This window comes from Coprinopsis cinerea (genome assembly GCF_000182895.1).
Source record: "Coprinopsis cinerea okayama7#130 chromosome 10 map unlocalized cont3.10, whole genome shotgun sequence".
Taxonomy (NCBI): Eukaryota; Fungi; Basidiomycota; class Agaricomycetes; order Agaricales; family Psathyrellaceae; genus Coprinopsis; species Coprinopsis cinerea.
Genome location: NW_003307535.1, coordinates 374,002 through 393,318, shown reverse-complemented (window position 1 = coordinate 393,318; position 19,317 = coordinate 374,002). Strand labels below are relative to the sequence as shown.

The 19,317-nt window shown below is 51.6% G+C and overlaps 8 protein-coding genes across 8 annotated transcripts; 7 read left to right on the top strand and 1 right to left on the bottom strand.

The window, feature by feature from the left end:
• Positions 1–114: 114 nt before the first annotated feature.
• Positions 115–2,250, top strand: CC1G_01589 (hypothetical protein; the record flags this gene model as incomplete). The annotated part of the gene is made up of 6 exons (XM_001833860.2): positions 115–840; positions 1,005–1,286; positions 1,393–1,528; positions 1,624–1,736; positions 1,813–1,924; positions 1,989–2,250. 6 exons carry the CDS (start codon positions 115–117, stop codon positions 2,012–2,014), a joined length of 1,395 nt encoding a protein of 464 aa, XP_001833912.1. The 3' UTR covers positions 2,015–2,250.
• A 757-nt stretch (positions 2,251–3,007) lies between these two features.
• Positions 3,008–4,315, top strand: CC1G_01588 (hypothetical protein; the record flags this gene model as incomplete). The annotated part of the gene is made up of 5 exons (XM_001833859.2): positions 3,008–3,244; positions 3,348–3,611; positions 3,725–3,860; positions 3,918–4,030; positions 4,121–4,315. The coding sequence occupies 5 exons, from the start codon at positions 3,008–3,010 to the stop codon at positions 4,313–4,315; spliced, it is 945 nt and encodes a 314-aa protein (XP_001833911.2).
• An 813-nt stretch (positions 4,316–5,128) lies between these two features.
• On the top strand, positions 5,129–5,901 carry CC1G_01587 (hypothetical protein; the record flags this gene model as incomplete). Its single annotated transcript, XM_001833858.2, has 2 exons — positions 5,129–5,407; positions 5,476–5,901. 2 exons carry the CDS (start codon positions 5,129–5,131, stop codon positions 5,899–5,901), a joined length of 705 nt encoding a protein of 234 aa, XP_001833910.2.
• Positions 5,902–6,771: 870 nt separating this feature from the next.
• Positions 6,772–7,498, bottom strand: CC1G_15261 (hypothetical protein; the record flags this gene model as incomplete). Its single annotated transcript, XM_002910307.1, has 4 exons — positions 6,772–6,836; positions 7,011–7,219; positions 7,306–7,341; positions 7,467–7,498. The coding sequence occupies 4 exons, from the start codon at positions 7,496–7,498 to the stop codon at positions 6,772–6,774; spliced, it is 342 nt and encodes a 113-aa protein (XP_002910353.1).
• Positions 7,499–7,877: 379 nt separating this feature from the next.
• On the top strand, positions 7,878–10,148 carry CC1G_01586 (hypothetical protein; the record flags this gene model as incomplete). Its single annotated transcript, XM_001833857.1, has 9 exons — positions 7,878–8,006; positions 8,058–8,073; positions 8,121–8,621; positions 8,674–8,921; positions 8,971–9,064; positions 9,114–9,228; positions 9,290–9,431; positions 9,487–9,964; positions 10,018–10,148. The coding sequence occupies 9 exons, from the start codon at positions 7,878–7,880 to the stop codon at positions 10,146–10,148; spliced, it is 1,854 nt and encodes a 617-aa protein (XP_001833909.1).
• Positions 10,149–11,053: 905 nt separating this feature from the next.
• Positions 11,054–13,284, top strand: CC1G_01585 (hypothetical protein; the record flags this gene model as incomplete). The annotated part of the gene is made up of 12 exons (XM_001833856.2): positions 11,054–11,137; positions 11,236–11,343; positions 11,402–11,539; positions 11,598–11,766; positions 11,830–11,913; positions 11,978–12,074; positions 12,133–12,259; positions 12,309–12,405; positions 12,519–12,662; positions 12,718–12,824; positions 12,891–13,027; positions 13,074–13,284. The coding sequence occupies 12 exons, from the start codon at positions 11,054–11,056 to the stop codon at positions 13,282–13,284; spliced, it is 1,503 nt and encodes a 500-aa protein (XP_001833908.2).
• A 719-nt stretch (positions 13,285–14,003) lies between these two features.
• On the top strand, positions 14,004–16,165 carry CC1G_01584 (hypothetical protein; the record flags this gene model as incomplete). The annotated part of the gene is made up of 12 exons (XM_001833855.1): positions 14,004–14,087; positions 14,156–14,263; positions 14,324–14,461; positions 14,524–14,695; positions 14,755–14,838; positions 14,891–14,987; positions 15,043–15,169; positions 15,231–15,347; positions 15,403–15,577; positions 15,640–15,746; positions 15,805–15,929; positions 15,982–16,165. 12 exons carry the CDS (start codon positions 14,004–14,006, stop codon positions 16,163–16,165), a joined length of 1,518 nt encoding a protein of 505 aa, XP_001833907.1.
• Positions 16,166–16,644: 479 nt separating this feature from the next.
• Positions 16,645–18,793, top strand: CC1G_01583 (cytochrome P450; the record flags this gene model as incomplete). The annotated part of the gene is made up of 12 exons (XM_001833854.1): positions 16,645–16,728; positions 16,791–16,898; positions 16,959–17,096; positions 17,153–17,321; positions 17,378–17,461; positions 17,512–17,608; positions 17,664–17,790; positions 17,840–17,959; positions 18,019–18,193; positions 18,247–18,353; positions 18,408–18,556; positions 18,622–18,793. The coding sequence occupies 12 exons, from the start codon at positions 16,645–16,647 to the stop codon at positions 18,791–18,793; spliced, it is 1,530 nt and encodes a 509-aa protein (XP_001833906.1).
• Positions 18,794–19,317: the final 524 nt, after the last annotated feature.

Below are 19,317 nucleotides of genomic sequence, written 5' to 3'. Positions count from 1 at the left end.
CCCTCTAGGCTCTCGGGCGAGCGCGGTTCGTGTCATCAACCGCGACGTGGAATTTCTTCGACGCGACCTCCAAGCAAGCCTCCAAGCCTCCAAGCGCTGACGACGTAGGAAATAATGGCGAGTCAGACTGAACAGCGGCAGCACCAGCCGACGACGGACCAGGTGGACCAATCGAATGCGGACTCTGCAGCGACGGGGGCGGTGGGATCCGGTCACCTCGACTCGACACTGGCGTTGGAACCCTTCAATTTCGACTCGACTACGTCGGAACCGTTTAATCTCGACTTGACGCTGTCGTCGGGACCCCCCAAAGTCGAGTCGACATTGTCGTCTGGACCGCCTAAAGTCGAATTGACGCTGTCGTCGGGACCGTCTGAAGTCGAGTGGACGAGCGACGAGCCTACCAAGGAGGGGCCGGGGGAGGGGGCGAAATACGGTCCAGAGGTGGTGGCGGTCGATACGTGTGCGGAAGGGGCGGGTTTGAACGACGTGTCTGGGTTGAATGGAGAGTCGGCATTGGAGGAGCAACCTGAACGAGATTCGACGGCAAACCCGATGGAGTCAGAGTCTTCTTCGCCCGACGAGGCCGCCGTATTGGAGCCCACCCCAGACCAACAAACCAATCCCGAATCCGCACCAGTACCACATCCTCACGCAGATACGACGCCAGCGCAACCCGGCCCCGACCCACAGCCCGAACGAGCATCCCCATCTCCCGGGGGCCCTTCGAAACCCTACGTCCGCGTCGCTGAACCGGAGGACTTTGAGCAGATTGTGGAGGTGGCGCATAACGCGTTCGTGCATGATCCCGTGGAGTTGTATTTTGGGAATGTGAAAGAGGTGAGCTGGTGTACTGTTATATCTTCGTTTCCGTGAGCTTACATTACTTTTCTTTACCCTCCACCATTCGACATTCGATCTCTGTGCGCGATCTCCTGCCCATGTAACGAATCTCATTATCACTATCACCATCACATACGGATGTCCCTATCCCCGCCGGGTAGATCACAGCAGACGGCCTCCTCCCACACGACAGCACCAACCTCCGCGTATGGGTCTCCTACCTGTACAAGTTGTGTATGGCGATCGGAGGGCGGGTGACGGTTGTCGTTGATCCTTCCTTGCCCAAGGTTCCTGGACCAAAGGGAGAGGGGGAGAGGGAGAAAGTGTGCGCAGCAGCGTACTGGCTTCCTCCCAAGCAGCGGATTAGCGTCTTTGATGTGCGCCTCCTTGTTAAATGTGGCTTGATGGAGACGTGGAAGGGGTGGGGGCTGTCTGGTGTTTATGTGAGTCCCTTCTTCATGAACTTTGTTACGTAGCAGTCTTTCGTGACCAGCTGATCTTTCGTTGTTGTTGTTGTTGTTGGTGGTGGTGGTGGTGGTGGTGGTGTAGCGAGCGGGCTTTGAGTACCTGTCCAAATCGGAGAAAGTGATGAAGAAGGTGTATAGAGCGAAGGGCATCAAGAAGTCGGTGGAGGATTCGTGGTATTTGTTGCATATGATGACGGATCCGGTGTTTCAAGGGAAAGGTATGCATAAAGCCTTTGCTTTCGTCCTTTTCTTCTTGCGCAACCCCCTTCGAAAACCACCGACTAATCAATCCTTCCTTCATTCTGTGATTTAGGTTACATGTCGATGATCATCCGAGAAGCCCTTGATCATGCACCGGATGCCATCTTCGCTCATGAAGCGACAACTGCCAAGTCGAGGGACCAGTACGTGCATCTGGGGTACGAGGTGCGTCCTTGACCGTTTGCCTTCTGCATTGATCATGATATGCTAATGGTTTGGTTTCATTATTTCATTATTGCAGCTCGTGGGGTCTTTCAAGATTGGGAAAGGAAAAGTGGGTCCAGATGGGCTTCCTGCGAAGGGGAAGGGGAAGGAGGAGGCGAGTGGAGTTGAGGCGTATGCTATGCTCAAATGTACGTATTCTTCTTCTTTATTGTGGTTCTGTTTGAGGAGCCAAGTTTGATAATGGGTTCGTAGTGCCACCGTCCAAGGGCACGCAGTAGTGCTTTAAATTTCTAGAACGAAAGGCGTGAAGAGGTGCAAGCTCCGGAGACATACTAGTTGATCGATCGTCCATGCGGACGAACCCACATTCTCACATCCAGATTTTCTAATTCGTTGAACTAATTTATTGCGTATACCACTTCTAGTACAATTCTTCTACTCTCATTCAGCAGCTTTCCACTTACACATGGACTACTAATTTATTCCCGTTTTTCTCCCTGAATTCTTGGGATTGAACTTTGAAGGACCTCAGTTCGAACTTGGGAGCTAGGGCGGCATCGAAAGATAAGCAACAGGCTGATGGAAGACTCTGCCCAGCCCACGGAAGTTCTTTGTCTCCGATTGAGCGCCCATAGGGCCATTCTACGCAGTACGCTGTCGAAATTCGGTGATAGTTTGGGTAACTGGAATTTGTATACGAACCGGGGTAAGACTGCGGGCGTGAAGGCCGGCGTGCCTGGGACCAGCTTTAGACAGACACACCCCAAGAAATGCAATCGCAGCTGCTCAATCGTTCGAAAGGCACTCTCTAAAATGCTGGGGGGCTGCGGAAGCCTTTGTACAAGTGATAACGATTGGTGTACTATGGGTGTTTGTTTACCCCAAAGGTCCGGGCGCCTCCCCGTGATCCAGCAAAGTTCTAACCGGCTTTGGTGGGGTGGAGACGGGTGGATTCTAACCGTATCGAGTCAATCAAATGACGATTGGGAGGAAGAGAGATTCTGAAGACTGTATGTATCTCGTCACCGTCTTTTAATGCTACTTGGAGAACGGCGCGCTGAGATGAAAGCTGAGTTGAGGCACTGCAATGTATGTCAATGTATAGATTCATGATCGAGCCGCGCCGCAGTCGTTGCTTATCTCTGTGGGTCTGTTATCGTCAGACACTGTTGACTCCGTGCAGGACTGGTAGACTCAAGTCGTACTTCTCTGGCTATATAAATCGTCTCGGCTCGTTACCTGTTGAGCGTTAAGATCGGTTCCAGCGACACATGGCAACAGTTCACGCTACAACAACTGAAACTTCGACTACTTCGACATCCAAGTTGACTGCCCACACAAATCCTCAGGGTGGAACGTCAACTCAGATCGAGGGTAAGACTAACAGCGACGACGCCAAACCGTACGTCCGTCTTGCCGAGCCTGAGGACTTTGATCAAGTCGTAGAGGTGGCGCATAATGCGTTCGTGCATGACCCTATGGAGCTGTATGTGAGCGGTGTGAAAGAGGTACGAGGTACACGTCTCGTTCGTTCGCGAACCGTCCTAAGCTGGTTGAATTTAACTCCCAATCCCCCTTCCCTGCGGATACGACCGCTTGCATGAACAACAGATCACCGAGGATGGCCTCTTCGAAAAAGACAGCAACAACCTCCGTACATGGCTTTCCTTCCTCCTGAAGATGTGTGTAGCGGTTGGAGGGCGTGTGACCGTCGTCGTCGACGCTTCCTTACCGAAGATTAAAGGGAGAGAGAGGGTCTGCGCTGCGGCGTACTGGTTGCCGCCTAACAAACGGCCTAGTGCACTGCAGATATCTATTCTACTCAAGTCAGGGATATGGGAGGCGTATAGGGGGTGGGGGGTGAAAGGAATTTATGTGCGTTTCTTTTTTTCTTTTTTTGAGTCGATTTTGAGTTTATAGGCTTTGGGGGATGTGGATGTGGATGGGGGTTTACTTACTGTGACGCTGATGGTGGTGGACTTTTGCAGAGAGCGTGTATTGAGTACCTGACTGTGTGCGATAAGACGATGAAGAAGGCGTATAGGGCTCGAGGACTCCGAACGCCCGTTGCGGACTCGTGGTATTTGTTGCACATGATGACGGATCCCAAGTTCCAGGGTAGAGGTGAGGAAGCCGTCCACCCTGGCGAATTGACGTTTGGCTGACGTGTTTCGCTGCCAGGTTATATGTCGATGGTCATCAGGGAAGCATTCAGTCACGCACCGGATGCGATGTTCACCCTCGAAGCTTCAACTCCCAAGTCAAGAGATCGATACGCGCACCTTGGATATGAGGTAAGTATGACTCTGATATCGTTATCCTCAATCAGTATTCAACAATCACTCACTGATACAATCACTCACTGACGGTGCTATGGTTGAAAGATCGCAGCACCGTTTGTCATTGGAAGAGGGAAGGTCGGAGCGAACGGGTTACCTGCGAAAGGGAAGGAGGCGACCGGGGTCGAGGGGCACGCTATGCTCAAGAGTATGTCGATTTGTTTTGGGTCCTTGCGGTTGGCGTGGATGCTGAACGCGCCTGTGGTCGTTGTAGTGCCAGTCGAGCCAAAGGAGAGTTAGAATTACTAGGAGTTGGAGTTTCGGATAGAATGGGGTATTTTCTCGCGTAATGTACCTACCTACCTTACCGACATCGTGCATTCGTTGAACGATCGGAGCCTTAAGCGCCCATTCTGCTCTGGCCGTCCGGTTCTGAGGCGGCCCGGGCGGCAATCAAAGTTCGTTTGACTTTGAACAACTTGGCCTGGTCGTTCTCCCGCCTTCCAACCCCTTCTATTCAGGTCCATAACTGGTCTCCCCCATTAAACTCCACCTGCACGACCTCAACTTCCTTGTGAAGGAATGATAAACGTTCGACTTGAGAAGTTCCTCTGAGGTCACGTATCCAAACTACTATTGTTCCATAATTCCTTGGTATGTATAAAGCTTACCTGGAAGCTGGTGCATTGGAGCGGGGTCGGCGGGAATGGGATTTAGGAGTCCGATGTTATCTACTCCCCGAGGTTCCAACAGCGGATCAGGTGACCGTATTAAGGGTGCACGGCTGGACGATGCCGATGGTAAAAATCTGGGTAAAACGACATTTGGTGTGTTGTTGAACAATGAAATCGCACCGGTACTTGGATAGTTGCGGTGGATGGATACCACGCGATTGACCCGTGTGAGCGATATATGGAGGTAATGGAGGTAGTTTCGCCTTTCGAGTACAGGACAGTGTAGGACTCTTGAAAGAACTTCGGGTCTACCTGGCATGGTTGGTGCCCTTGAGCTGGTGATAGTCAATCTCCCCGAGTCCTGTGATACATCGATTGTCGCCCGGAGGGAGCTAACGCCGGGCGTCCGGGTGTATAATCGTATCGTCCGTATTGTGACATGGTATGGAATGCGCCTGTCAAGTTAACTGAAGGAGTGGAGGAGGCATGGAAGCCTACGATTAACTTCCCGTGGTGGATCATCTTCGTTGGTGACGCATTGTATGGGTACTTGATGACGATGAGGGCTTCCAGAGCAGCTGCGGCGGTACTCTCAAAAATGTATAAAAGGGCTGATATCGAGGCCCAGTTTTACCCAGAGCAAAACGCACTTCAGCTCTACTACTACAGCAACTTCACCAAGCAACCCAACTCCTCAGCTCATTTCAAACACAATATCGTACGTACCTCGCGTCTCCCTATTCAAGACCAGGATTGCTGACCGTATATCACCATTCAGCCTTCCAGGAACCGACACCAATCGACGTTGGCGGGTGGTATGTTATCAACATCTGGCAGGACACCACCAGGGTCCTTACCAATGTCAATAACGACATCTACCTGCGCGACTACAACGAAGGCGACCAGCACCAGATCTTCTACGCCACCCGCGACGCCGAGAACCGCCTCGGCTTTGTCTGCGTCGGCACCAACAAGCGTATGGGGCGCAACCGATACGAGAACGTCAAGTGCGAGGACCCCCCGAGCGAGCAGGGGTCCTGGCAGGCGTTCTACATCGAGGACGAGAGTGATGGGAGTAGGAAGATGTCGATGACCATTTATGACAATCTCACCCCGATGGCGTACGCCTCTGACTCTGGAGGACAGTACTTGACCCTCTCCAGCGACGGAAACCTCAGGTTTGGATTCACCAGGGTTGGACCTCCCTCTTAAACGTTCCAAGGCATCCGAGTCCGGTTGGAGGGGTGTAGTGGTGTGTTGAACTCAACGTGTCGCCCCTCCAATTTCCCACGTCTGTACCCCTCTATCATGATGCACCCCCCTCGACTCCTGATGTAGTTCGTGTTCGCGATGATCCTGTTCCAGTCTCCATGTAACCAGAAAACCCATACATACATGTACATGTCTTCTGTAACCTTGTGTACGGACACAATCTTGTTGTCGAATGATACTTGCTGTTGCTCTGATGCTACCTAGCTGGGCATTGTCGTCTTTTGCACTGTCTTCGCCTTGGTTCGATCGACTGCAGACTGCAGTCAAGTCGGTGGAGCTGGCGGTGGTGGAGGTGGGCGTTATCCGACTCGGAGGTGAACGTCGTTTGTGGTGATTGTCATGTCAACGACACACACCTAACGAGGAAAGATTCCCATGGAATAGCATAGCAGGGGACGTATCAGCTTCTATTAGTATCTTGCGAATATCGACCGAATTTGTCGAAGCATCGTCCACCAGAGATTCATGCACGCGCCTATTTTGACCACGTCCCGGCCCCGGGCGGTGTACTATACAATGTGTCAATCAACAGCGAGCCTGGAGCCATGGCTGATCGTTTGGTTTGGATTTGCTAGTCGCCTGGTGGGTGATCCTTCTTTCTTTCGTCCCTTTTCTCTCCCAACTGGTCGCCGACTATCGACCATCGCTACTGTATGCCTCGTATTTTGGGACGGGACCACGCAGTAAGAGGTCCTTGTTGGTCAACGGCTCCGTCCCTGGACCAGCCTCCACAAAGGGAAGGTACAACCTTAGCGCGACTATAGGCTTAGGCTGGTAATCTACAACTGGGATGACGAGGGTCTGGAACCTCTAGAGTCTGCTCGGCGCCGCTGCTTCATGAAGTCCAGTGCCAATCGTTCTCCAGCCTCCGTAAGCTGCTACGGACGTTAGAGCCCATGCTAATCTCTTTCGTCACCGACGCTATGCTCACTACTGCCGCAGGTGTCTCGCTGGACCATTTCGGATCCAGGTTGAAGACTGTCCCTCTGTTTGCTGTGTACTCAGGACTGTACATAACTTCTCCAGCCTCCTTGGAGCGTTCTACTGACTAGCTTCATCGCGCTCCCCATTGCTTCCGGGCCCGGCTGAGGCCATCTCTGTTTGGCCCAGCTTTGGTGTTGTTGCTTTCCAAAGTCGGAGACAAGCACCGAGCAAATCAGGCGAATGGAATGTCCCCCGACGCTGGAGGTCCAGTTTCCCATCTCTTGATCTCGAAAAACTCGAATTCCGTCTTATATCCCAGGAAATCCGCCATTTTCTGATAATCAAGGTCAAGAAAAACCACGACACGTGTCCACCGACTTCGACGAGCAAACCCGAGGATCGTCCAGTCAAATCACTCACGCGATTCCACCCTGACCGCGCTGGGTGGCTTCTTCTCTGCGAAATCGGCAATGCGAAGCCGTAAACAGCATCGCAGCTCACAGCCTACAGGGAGGCATATTTGGACTGAAGTCGAGCACAAGCAGTGGCGTCGGTAGTCGTTGACGAGCGAGCTGTCTCACCCGTGGATGGGTTTATGAATGTTGCCGCGCATATCGCGCTTTGTTAGTGTGGTGGTTGGAATTGGCGGTCTGGCTCGTTCCTCTGTGTCTCGGAGCGGCGTTGTTGGACGTTCCCGCCCTTGTTCCTCGACGTAGCCAAGCGTTCAGGCTACGGCAGAAGCTAGCTTCCTGGCAGAGGGAGCCCAGGAGACTCCAAGGCACCTTTGGGCACGAACAACCCGTTATCTGAAACTTGGGAAGGTGTTGTCCTTATTTGAGCGATGCTGTCGTGTCGCTCTAGCTCTTGGCTCCGGATGCGTGTGGGTGGAGGCTGGCTACATAAACCGACATCTTGTCTTGTTCCAAGGTTCAGGTCGTTCTTCTTCCCTTTTCTTTCCTTCCCACCAGCCTCATCCTACCCCGTGTACGACCATGACTTCGCCTACCACAGTTGCGATTGCTGGGCACACCACAGCTTCTAGTCCCCGCCCTCACATTCTCTATACCGTCAAGGTCAATAGTGGTGGAAAGGAGTATGTCAGCCATCGTCGGTACTCAGAGGTGCGTGCGAGTTCAGTTTTACGAATCACTATTTACTAACGTTCGCCTTAGTTCGTGACTTTGCATGGTTAGTTTCAGTCTGACTTCAGAGGGCTGCTCTCACACCGTCTGCAGACATCCTGAAAGACCCGTTCAAATTGCCTCCCAAGCGGCTCCTGGTGACCTACTTCATCCCTTCCGCCTGGGTCGACGATGCTCTCATCTCCGAGCGCAAATCCGGTCTTACCAATTACCTCAACAACCTTCTCGCTTCGCCCGATTTCAAGAACCATTCGGCGCTTACCCAGTTCTTGTTGGGCGAAGAAACCTCGTCTCCACTCCTCGATCCCAGCCGGTTCAACATCAACTTTGATCTGGAAGACGCCCTACCATCCACCCTCCCTCGCAAGGCCGCATTGAGTTTGGCAGCGACTAGGCCTACCGCTGCCGCTGTTGCTGCCTTTGCCGAGGAGGTCGATGGAAGCCCAAAGACTAGCGAGAGGGCCATGACGAACGCCGAAACGATTGCAAAGGTGTCGAGCACGATGATCTACGCGGCCTACTACCCTGCATGGAGCGCTGGAACCCATCCCCCGGAGAAGTTGGATTTCAGCAAGTTTGACATATTGTTCTATGGTGCGTTGGTTCTGCTTCTATCATCAATGTCTATCTGACGTTGCCATTCCAGCTTTCGTTATGCCCAACTCGTCCTCTGGCATCACCTGGGATGGAGGTGACAAGGATATTCTTCGACGTCTCGTCGCTGCTGCGCGCAAGAGCGGATATGGAACCAAGATCGTCTTGTCGGTGGGTGGATGGGGCGGCTGCTACTGGTTTAGCCAAGCGTGTTCGACTGCGAACAACCGAACCAAGTTCTGCAACGCCTTGATGGAGGTGGTTAATCAATACGGATTGGACGGTATTGACTTGGATTGGGTACGTATTGTTGCATCGACCGCAGCACTTGGATTAACACCTGCGACAGGAATATCCCAACTCGCCTGGCGCGGGCAACCCCTACAGTGCCAATGACACTGCCAACTATCTCTCGCTCATGAAGTTGCTGCGCAATGCTATGGGTGAGTACAGCGGCTTTTCGTTTAAGGGTCACAATTAACGCTCCGCTAGGTCCTTGCAAGATCCTTTCCTCCGCGGTCGCCCACCTCCCCTGGCTCGGATCGAATGGCAGGCCTCTCACCAACGTGTCAGAGTTTGCCGCAATCATGAACTATATCTGCATCATGTACGTCGTAGCCGTCCGGTGTTCACTTGATCAATCGACTAACCTGTTTTTGTTTCTGCAGGAACTACGACGTTTGGGGCGCTTCTGGGACGCCTGGCCCGAATGCACCTTATGGCAACCTCTGTGGGACGTCCAAACAACCTCATGCTAGTGCCCAAGCTGCCTTGGCGCAATGGAAGGCTGCCGGGTTCCCTGCCAACAAGGTTAGTTAATCCGTTGTGGCCCTCCGTAGTCCTCGTTCTTACACCTCATTTTTAGCAACTCCTCGGTCTCGCACTCTATGGCTGGGTTTCAAAGAGCACCAAGAACGTCCTCACCGGCGCGTTCATGCCTACCGACGACATGGTCTTGCTCACCAAAAGCGAGACCAGTTCCTTGGACGGTAACGGCGAGATCACCTTCCTCAACGGCGCCCATCCCCGACCCAAGGACGGCGCCATCGCCCAGAGCGTCGCTGTCGAGAACGCAGACGGTGAAGGATCCATTGCTGCTGCTTCCAAGGACGGCGATGAGGGCAAGAAGAAGGCTGACGGTCTGGTTACGGTTCAGGCGGCTGATTTGAGGCGGTGGTGGGGCCAGCAGATTCCGTTCAAGACGATCGTCTCGTCCGGTGCCCTCGTCAAGAAGTCGGACGGCACGTACGGCCAGGGTGGTGGATTCACGATGGGCTGGGATAACTGCAGTAACACGCCCTACCTGTTCAACACTGCGCAGCAGACTGTCATCTCTTACGATGGTATGTTAGAATTATTTCGTTGTGCTGACGGTGACTGACTTGATATTTGGCAGATACGTGGTCGTTGAACGATAAAGCCAAGCTTGCGCGCGATAGCGGCATGGCTGGCTGCTTCAGCTGGTCCTTGGATCAGGACGACGGCATGTCGTTACAGAACGTAGTTAGGAAGGCTTTGGGAAAGTGAAGAAAGCACGCCTGAATCGGGCTTGGCAATTATGCTTTTCCTAATCTCGTTATTGGCCTCGTCCTCGGTTACGTTTCCGTTTTCCCAACGGCACCTTATTTATTGTATGAACTCTAGAACTATATTGATCAGATATCCCTTATTACTGATCATGTATACGACCTCGTGCGATACCTACCCACCCAACCGTCTCTCCCCAAATTCCCCACTCGTTCATTTTATGTACATAGTTCTTTGTTCGGGCTATAGACTGCCCTTTACGAAACGGATTCTCACGACTGTTATTTATTATATTACTGCCACGTTCTAGTAAACCCATGGAATACAGTACAATTCTGTAAATCATGTTTGCAGATGACTGGCCCAAGTAAGCCCATTTGTGAAAAATCGCGTGCCATGAGGAAAAGGATTGCCTCCGAAGCTAAGCGCCCATGACGCAATAGGTTCCGCGGCGTTCTCAGCCCAGCCTGGGCGCTGATTGCAGTGGAGTTCTAGTTTTGTTTCATGTCTTCTAATCGTTTCACCACTCCCTCGCTTTAGGCCATGATACCCCCAAGTATGATACCAGGAGAATCGTAAAGACCTGTTACCGGTATCAAGAAATTAGCGAATTTCCTCCCATGGTGTGACGGCAAGGTATGGCCATGGGCGAAGTACCCCGTATTCTTCCATTGCCATCAGCACTAAGAATATCACGAAGCTTGGGGTGAGGTTCTGGGAGAGAGTTACTAGCATCGCAACTCGAGTGCGATGATTTTTAATGATGCATTTCTGTGCTTCTTCGTTATGGCAGCACTTCCTCGTCGCTTTTACCTTGGACTTGGAACAGCCTCCAATTCGTTTCCTTAAAGTACGGCGAGTTGGCGAATGGTGATGTCCTTCGTATTTTTCACCATTAGTCCGTCATGTCTCACTCATTGTGTGCCATCTCTGTCGTTGTAGCATGGATCTTATACCAGTGGGTGCTATTTAGGATCACAGAGCGAAAGGTGAGATCTGAGAGCTTGAGCGCTTAGTGCGTGGCCACTGAGCTGCGTTTTGTTTGTACTGGTGATTCTAACTTGTCGATTTCAATGCCAACCTTCAGATCCGGCATATCCCAACCGTAGGCCCTGATGGCTTCATTTCATCGTACATCGCGGCATGGATGTTTATGTGGAGGGGGAAGGACATCGTGCAGGAGGGATACGCGAAGGTCGGTCCCCAAATACTGGCTCACCCCTCCACTGCTGTTATAACCAATCCACGTACAGTATCGAGGAACACCATTCAAGGTTCCTTCCCTTATGACGCCAAACCGGTGGTTGATCATCGCAAGCGGCGAGACTATGGTCAAAGATATGCAGAGAGCTGCCGAGCGAGAACTCTCGTTTCATGACGCCTTGTTCCAGGTGAGCATACCTGCGTGAGCTTGCCTTCAGGACTAGTCAGGCGCTAACAATGCCTCAGATGTGGCAGGGTGATAGCTTGACTCGCCGACTCGCAGATAAGACTTGGGAGAATCCATATCTGATTGGTGTTGTGCGAGGCCCATTGACAAGGAACTTTGCTGCTCGACTGGATGACTTTCGAGATGAAGTGGAAGTGTCGTTCGACGAGACGATACCTAAGACCGATGGTGAGGGTCTTGGCCCGTTATCTACCCTCCTCGATTGCTGTACTAATGCGGAGCTATCGTTAGACTGGGCTCCAGTGCAAGTCTACAAGACTATGATCCCCATAGTTTGTCGAGCGACGAATCGCGTTTTTGTGGGATTGCCACTCTGTGAGTCTCCACTAAATTGTTTTCCTGCCCGGCCCACTGCTCTAACGAGTGGAGAAATGTGTAGGTCGAGACGCAGAGTATTGCCGCATTCAAGAAACCTTGACAGTCCATTTTTTCACAATGACGAATGTCCTTAGCCTGGTGCCAGTCGCCCTACGATCGTACGTGCCGAGCTCCGTTTTCCTAGGTTGATTATTTAAACTAGCCATCTCGATACAGCATGGTCGGCCGGATGCTCACCAAGTTCCCGTTAGAACATGCCAGAGTAACCAAGTTACTCTCTCCAGTCATCACGGAGCGAATGAATATGGACGAGAGGTATGGTTCCAAGTGGGAAGGAAGACCTGTAAGTCTCCTCTCGCCTCCTTGGGGATTGACCAGACTAACCGTCGCAGAATGATATGATTTCATGGCTGTTGGACTCCGCCCCGGACAACGAAGGGTTCAAATCGGCAGAGGATATATCCATGCGGATCATCCTAGCCAATATGGGTGCTATCCACACAACATCCATTGCAAGTGCCATCTTTCTGTCAAGGAGACTTTCCCTGATAACGATCCTCGCCTTCACCAGACCTTGAGCAATTGCCTGTTCGACTTGGCAGCCAGGCCTGAGTACATCACTCCGCTTCGGGCAGAAATTGCCAAAGTCGTCGGCGAGCTGGGGTGGACCAAGGAAGCGCTGGATCAGCTAGTCAAAGTTGACAGCGTCATCAAGGAGAGCAGCAGGCTTGCCGGAATCCTTGCTCGTGCGTTGAAACGTTCTTATTTCTCTGAGATAGGCACACTCATAGGGTAATGAAGTCTCGATGCAACGGACCACCAAAGAGGACTTCCGGTTTTCGAACGGGGTCACGGTCCCGAAAGGCTTCAGGGTGGCAGTCGCCGCTGTGGCGACCCATGGAGACTCTGTACGTGTATCTATCGGCACACGGTCATTTTCGAAGTATTCTTAGTATGAATTCCCCCCCTTGTAGGACATCTATGAAGATGCAGCCGCGTTCAACGGGTTCCGATTTATCGAATCGGAGGAGCAAAAGGGAAACGGCCCGAGAAGAAGTATATCCTCGCTCGATCCTAACTTTCTTATTTTTGGAGGAGGAAGGTCGGCATGGTGAGTAGTATATGTTCACATTGGGCCGTGATTGGGGTTTGGCCAGCGTGCTCACCCGCTACTACTACATACTGCGCAGCCCCGGACGCTTCTTTGCCGTCAATGAAGCGAAAGCGATACTGGCGTACATCCTGGTGACATACGATATTCGGCTTCCAGATGGGCAGACTGCTCCACCCACGCCGTTCTGGTTCGGCGAGACGCGCTCGCCAGATATCAAGGCGCAGGTTCTCTTCAGGGAGCGTCGGGTGAATTGAGCAGATGCGCATTGCACGGAATGAACTATTAATAGACTGCCTTTGCCACGCACTAGGACTTGTGACATGGCTAATGTACTCTTATACAGCACGTACGCGGAGCGTGACACGCTCACCAGATGTGAAGGCGCAGGTTCTGCTCAGCGCTCAGGGTGGGCAGACACGCCTTGCACAGAACGGAATATTGGTGGAATGCACTTCGTGCAAGGAATCTGAGTTGAAACTATTTGTGAAATTCAATTGACATACCGACTTGTGGCTGCGCTATTTTCATACAATGGACAATCAGCACGTTGGATGCAGCGAGGAGCCGATACTAGCCCCACCTCGGGATTGAGATTTGACCGGCAGCTTCGCGGTTGAACACCGTGGTTCTTGGGTTTCTCGCCGTGTGTCCGACCGCCCTTTCGGCTAGAGGAATGGGCTCAGGGTAAGACGATCCTCGGTTATCGAGGTTTGCGTCTCTGCGGATGGCTTTCGACCAGCAGGTACCAGATTAGACCCGCTCAACCTTCGGCACGATGCATATTGTTCGTCGACTACAGGGAGTCTGACTATTCGGAACCTGCAGCCAGCATTACAGCGTAAAGTCGGCCTCGAGTAAGTAATGACAGTACCAATGGAAGTGCTCCCTGGATTGCCTCAGACTCTATATATGCCCTCGCGAAGTCTCGTTTGGTGGTTCATTTCCCACTTCTTTATTTCTTCCACGAACAGCGATGACTTTCGCTGCAATCGCTGGGACGGCCCTTGCCACATGGATAGCATACCAGTGGGTACTGTTCACCATCACCGAGCGAAAGGTAAAGTGATATGCCGATTATATTTTCCATTCGCTGCGCTCACTCTGTGATCCTTCGTTTTTGGACAGGTTCGGCATATCCCAACTGTTGGGCCAGATGGTTTTATTTCTTCTTACATCGCGGCGTGGAAATATATGTTTTCCGGGAAGGATGCTATCCATGAGGGATACGAGAAGGTAGGCGTCTGAATCGAAGGGTGCAATCAAAGACCTCACTGTGTTCGCGCCTATTCGCAGTATCGGGGCTCCGTCTTCAAAGTCCCCACACTCTCGACTGCCAATCGCTGGCTTATCGTTGCGAGTGGTCCCAACATGATTGAGGAAATTCGAAAGGCCACTGAAGACGAGCTATCGCAACACGATGCTAGCTTCGAAGTAAGGGCGTTCACTAATTGATGCGAGAGGTGCCACATTAACACCCCCTCTTCCACTTGCAGAGCTTCCAACGAGATTACATTTTGCGGGACAAGGGACCTATGCTTCGCAACATGGGCCATAACATTGTCAGAGTCGTGCGCGGGCCCCTGACTAAAAGCTTCCCGTTGCGGTTTGAGGAGCTCAAAGAGGAGATTGGGCTGTCCCTCGGCGCCAACATTCCCCCGACGGAAGGTAAGTTACCAATTTAAGCTACATCTGACTCGACCTTGGGCTTATTTTGATCGGTTCAGAATGGTCCACCGTACCTTTCTATCCAAAAGCACTTTCGATAGTCGCCCAAACCTCGAATCGCTTGTTTGTCGGACTGCCTCTTTGTGAGTACTCTTGTTAGTCCCTTTCTTTCCGAACAGTGTTGAACAAATCCAGGCCGGGATTCGGATTATTGTCAAATTCACAAGGATACGACTATCGCGTTCTTTACTGGAACTCAATCGCTGAACATGCTACCGGCGTTCCTAAGACCGTATGTCATGGGCCTCGCTGTTATTTTCAAACAAGTTACTGAATGATCCCCGCAGGTTTGGAGGAAGATTGTTCACAAAGGTCCACAGAAGTCACGAGGAGACCGCAAAACGACTGGCCTCGGTGATCCGTGAAAGACTTGAGATGGAGAAGACGCATGGAAAGGATTGGGAGGGGAAGCCGGTAGGTGTTTTATCTTATACGGGTAACGGCTAGGACATGCTGCTAACTGGAATTAACACAGGACGATCTGATATCTTGGTTCTTGGACGTGACTTCGGAAGAAGAGAACAAGACACTTGAAAGCCTTGCGTTGGGCATCATGTTCATCAACATGGCGGCTATTCATACCACTTCGCTTGTACGTTTCGAGCTTCTCACTAGGACTGGTCGTTGAACCTCACCCCTTGACCCAGACTCTCACTCTCTGCCTATTCGAGCTCGTCTCTAGGCAAGAATACATGGAACCACTGCGCGCCGAAGTAGAAGAAGTTGTGGAGGAACATGGGTGGTCGAAGGAGTCTATGACTCGCATGCAAAAGCTGGACAGTTTCATGAAGGAAAGCGTACGATTTGCTGGGGTAGCTGCTGGTACGTCTTATAAGGCGCCTTTGAAACGCTCGCTGATATATTGATCTGGATCTCGTACATAGCCTTTGTTGAACGTCAATCGAAAACCGATTACAAACTCTCTGATGGGACCGTCATCCCGAAGGGATTCAGGGTTACTGCTGCAGCTTCGCCCATGAACTCGGATTCTGTAAGAGTCTATCTAAATTTCTAGCTGCCTTAGATACTCACCTTCCTCTTCTGCACAGGAACTCTACGAGGATGCGAAAACCTTCGACGGGTTCCGGTTTGCACAAGGAGGTGATCCCCGTAGCCAGAGCCTTGTAACGCTTTCCCGCGATTTCCTTCTATTCGGTATCGGACGCAATGCCTGGTAAGTGATCTCATGTCTACGCCCGTTTCGTCGCATAACTGTTTCCTCGTAGCCCTGGACGATTCTTCGCCGTCAACGAGGTCAAAGCAATTCTCGCTAACATCCTGCTCAATTATGATATGGAGCTGCCTAAGGAGGGCGCTCAAGAAGGAACGAAATGGGTTGGACCGTTCCGCGTACCAAATCCCAAGGCCGAAATCCTCTTTAGAAAGCGGCAAGGAAGGCCTACGGTTTGAATGTGCTAGTGATTGATAGGCGCCGAGGCCCGCCCGTTATGGAACTGAGCGCTTAGAATATTTGACATTTATCTCCTAACGAAGATGGACCATCGTCATGTAACTAGAGTTACTGTGTGTATCATATGGATTATCGACTACTCAGCAGCCTTGAATGTGGTTAGTTGGGTTGGAACCGTCCACATCCAGGGAGCGTACCCAAAATTAAGCATCAATTCCGTGAGAATTGATCATCAGCGAATCAGCGCCCATCGAGGGGCAACCGCGTCTCTTGTTATCGACCTCACCAAAACCTTGATCCATGGCTTCTTCGAACACAGCATCGTGTGTAATCAATACGCTCTCATGGGTTCATTGGAAGCACGGTACCCGGAGTCAATCAGAATCGCCTGATTTCACATATAGCGCTCAAAGTCAAACATGTTGGGATTCCCCTCGTTCCTCTTCGTGACCGACAGCCCTCAGTTCCAACGAGCACCATGTCGCTTCTAACCCTCCTTGGGATGGGCTTTTCTGCCTGGTTGGCGTATCAATGGGCGCTCTTTCGGATTTCAGAGAAGAAAGTGAGTAGCGTGACGACAGATGGGATTTGCCAGGCTAATTCATACTGCGTTTATTGCGATAGCTTAGGCACATACCAACTGTAGGCGGGGATGGATTCATCTCCTCGTATCTTTCAGCATGGAGGTATCTGAAGCATGGAAGAGAGATCATTCAAGAAGGATACGAAAAGGTAAGCCCTGTTTCGTCGCGCTCGGGTTTCATTTGAAACGTGCTAATGTAGTCGACCTAGTACCCCGGGACAGTGTTCAAAGTCGCTACTCTCGCAACGCCAAACCGGTGGATGATTGTCGCAAATGGAGCCAATATCGTCGACGACATTCGCAAATCCAACGAAGAAGAGCTGTCTTTCCACGAAGCTGCTAACGAAGTGTGCTCTGGCAATTCCTTCTCTCCGATTTTGAGCTGACACCCGGCTTCAACAAGATCTTTCACAACAAATACCTGTTTCCCAAGGACACGGGTCACCCCAGATCAAAACACTATCACGTAGAGGTCATTCGAGGGCCTTTAACGAAAGGCTTCCCCGGGAGATTCGATGACATCAAGGAGGAAATTGAAGCATCTTTGCGGGACCTAATGCCAGCTACAAAAGGTTCGACACAGGCTTTACTGTCGCACTGGTCAATAGTCTCATGGATTGCGTTTCAGATTGGACAGGTTACCCGGTTCATAAATCATTCCTTTCTGTCGTATGTCGCACCACAAATCGTCTGTTCGTCGGAATTCCTCTTTGTAAGCACTGTTTGACTGTGGACTTACGCCAACTGCTAACGTGAATGTAGGCCGAGAACCTGATTATCTTCGAATCAACGAAACCCTCACCATTCACCTGTTCACTGTGGGCGGCATACTGAACCTTATCCCGAGCTTCTTGCGCCCGTACGCTTCACTAGTATTCCATGATTGGAGACCGTAACTGACCTTCCCCTCTCAGAATCGTTGCGCCTTTGCTCTCAAAGTTCCCAGCGGAGACCGAACGGGCGAAGAAGTACCTCGAACCGCTCATCAATGAAAGGAAGGAACTGGATGCGAAGTTTGGTCCCAAATGGGAAGGAAGACCGGTACGTAGATGCCCCAATCATCTGGAACCATTTCTAAACGCGACTGTAGAACGACCTGATCTCGTGGCTCATAGACGTTGCGCCAGAGGAGGATGGCTATGGGCACTTGGACGACTTGGTCTTGCGGATTCTCACAATCAACACTGCATCCATCCATACTACCACTATCGTATGTCGACTCGGATCAAGAAGCGTTCGCGGGCTAATGTTTCTACTTTCTGCTGCCAGACTGTGTCCAACGTACTATTTGACCTCGCCGCACACCCAGAGTACATTGGCCCACTACGAGAGGAGATTGAAGAAACAATTAATCGATATGGTTGGACAAAGGAGTCTATGGTCAGGATGCATAAGCTGGACAGCACCATCAAGGAGAATAGTCGAAGAGCTGGATTGGGAGCAGGTGCGTTTCTGAACCACTTCGGTGGGCAATGACTCTGACCACCTCCCCTTTAGCAATCATGCACAGAAAGACCAAGGTCGATTTTAAGCTCTCGAATGGGGTGGTGATTCCGAAAGGCTTCAGAATGGTTGTTGCTTCCGGTCCCACTCATTCTGATCCTGTACGTCGCAGACGGTTTCATTCTCACTGCCTCACCGCTGACACGACTCTCCAGAATCTCTACGAGGACCCTCAAGGCTTCCATCCCTTCCGGTTCGTCCAATCGGGGGAAGACAAATCGGGACCTACGCACAAACTGAGAAACCCCAGTATGGTCGCACTGGATCCTAACTATGTTCTATTCGGTGGCGGACGTTTTGCTTGGTGAGTGTCCGAGTCGTGGGTCCAACTCGGCTTGGTGGAAACTGAAAGATTTCTCTATGTATTAGCCCTGGTCGATGGTTCGCCGTGAACGAGATCAAGGCGATGTTGTGCTACATGCTCATGAACTATGACTTCAAGCTGGCCGGTGATAAGCCTCCTGAGCCGAGGTGGTTTGGACATGCTCGCGCCCCGAATACGATGGCGGAGCTCTTGTTCCGGAAGCGTCAAATTGAGTAATAGTACTAGTTTCATGTAGATCCACTGGGAGAAGCGTTTCATTTAACTTGACGGCGGGAGAAGAGGACAAAGATAACGTAGTTCTGTTCTTTGCCAGTGGCTATGCGTGGCGTCTGGAATGGTTTCTTTCGAGGATTTCTTGTCACCGTACTAAGCGCCCTACCGCCGGCCCGCGTGTCCTGAGAATATCTATGTGATGGCATCAGCCTGCTTGGCCGCCCAGTGACTTCCATTTGTCAGTTGTCCCAGACTCCCAGTCTCCCACTTGTCCTGGGCCCTTGAAGCACGATGGAGCCAACTGGGAAACCAGATGGTGTAAAGTTAGACAATTCCCAGTACCGTCGCCTCGAGGCTTTGCCAAAGACAAATGAAGGCTTTTTTTGATCCACCTCAACAGCGCTACTGCTCCTCTCGCTCCCACAGCACATATCCCCGGGGTTTCTGGGTCTTTAGGCCCTCGACGCACCCATCGGACGGCACCATCGCTCACTCTACATCGCTCGTAGCGAGTCTTGACGGCAGTC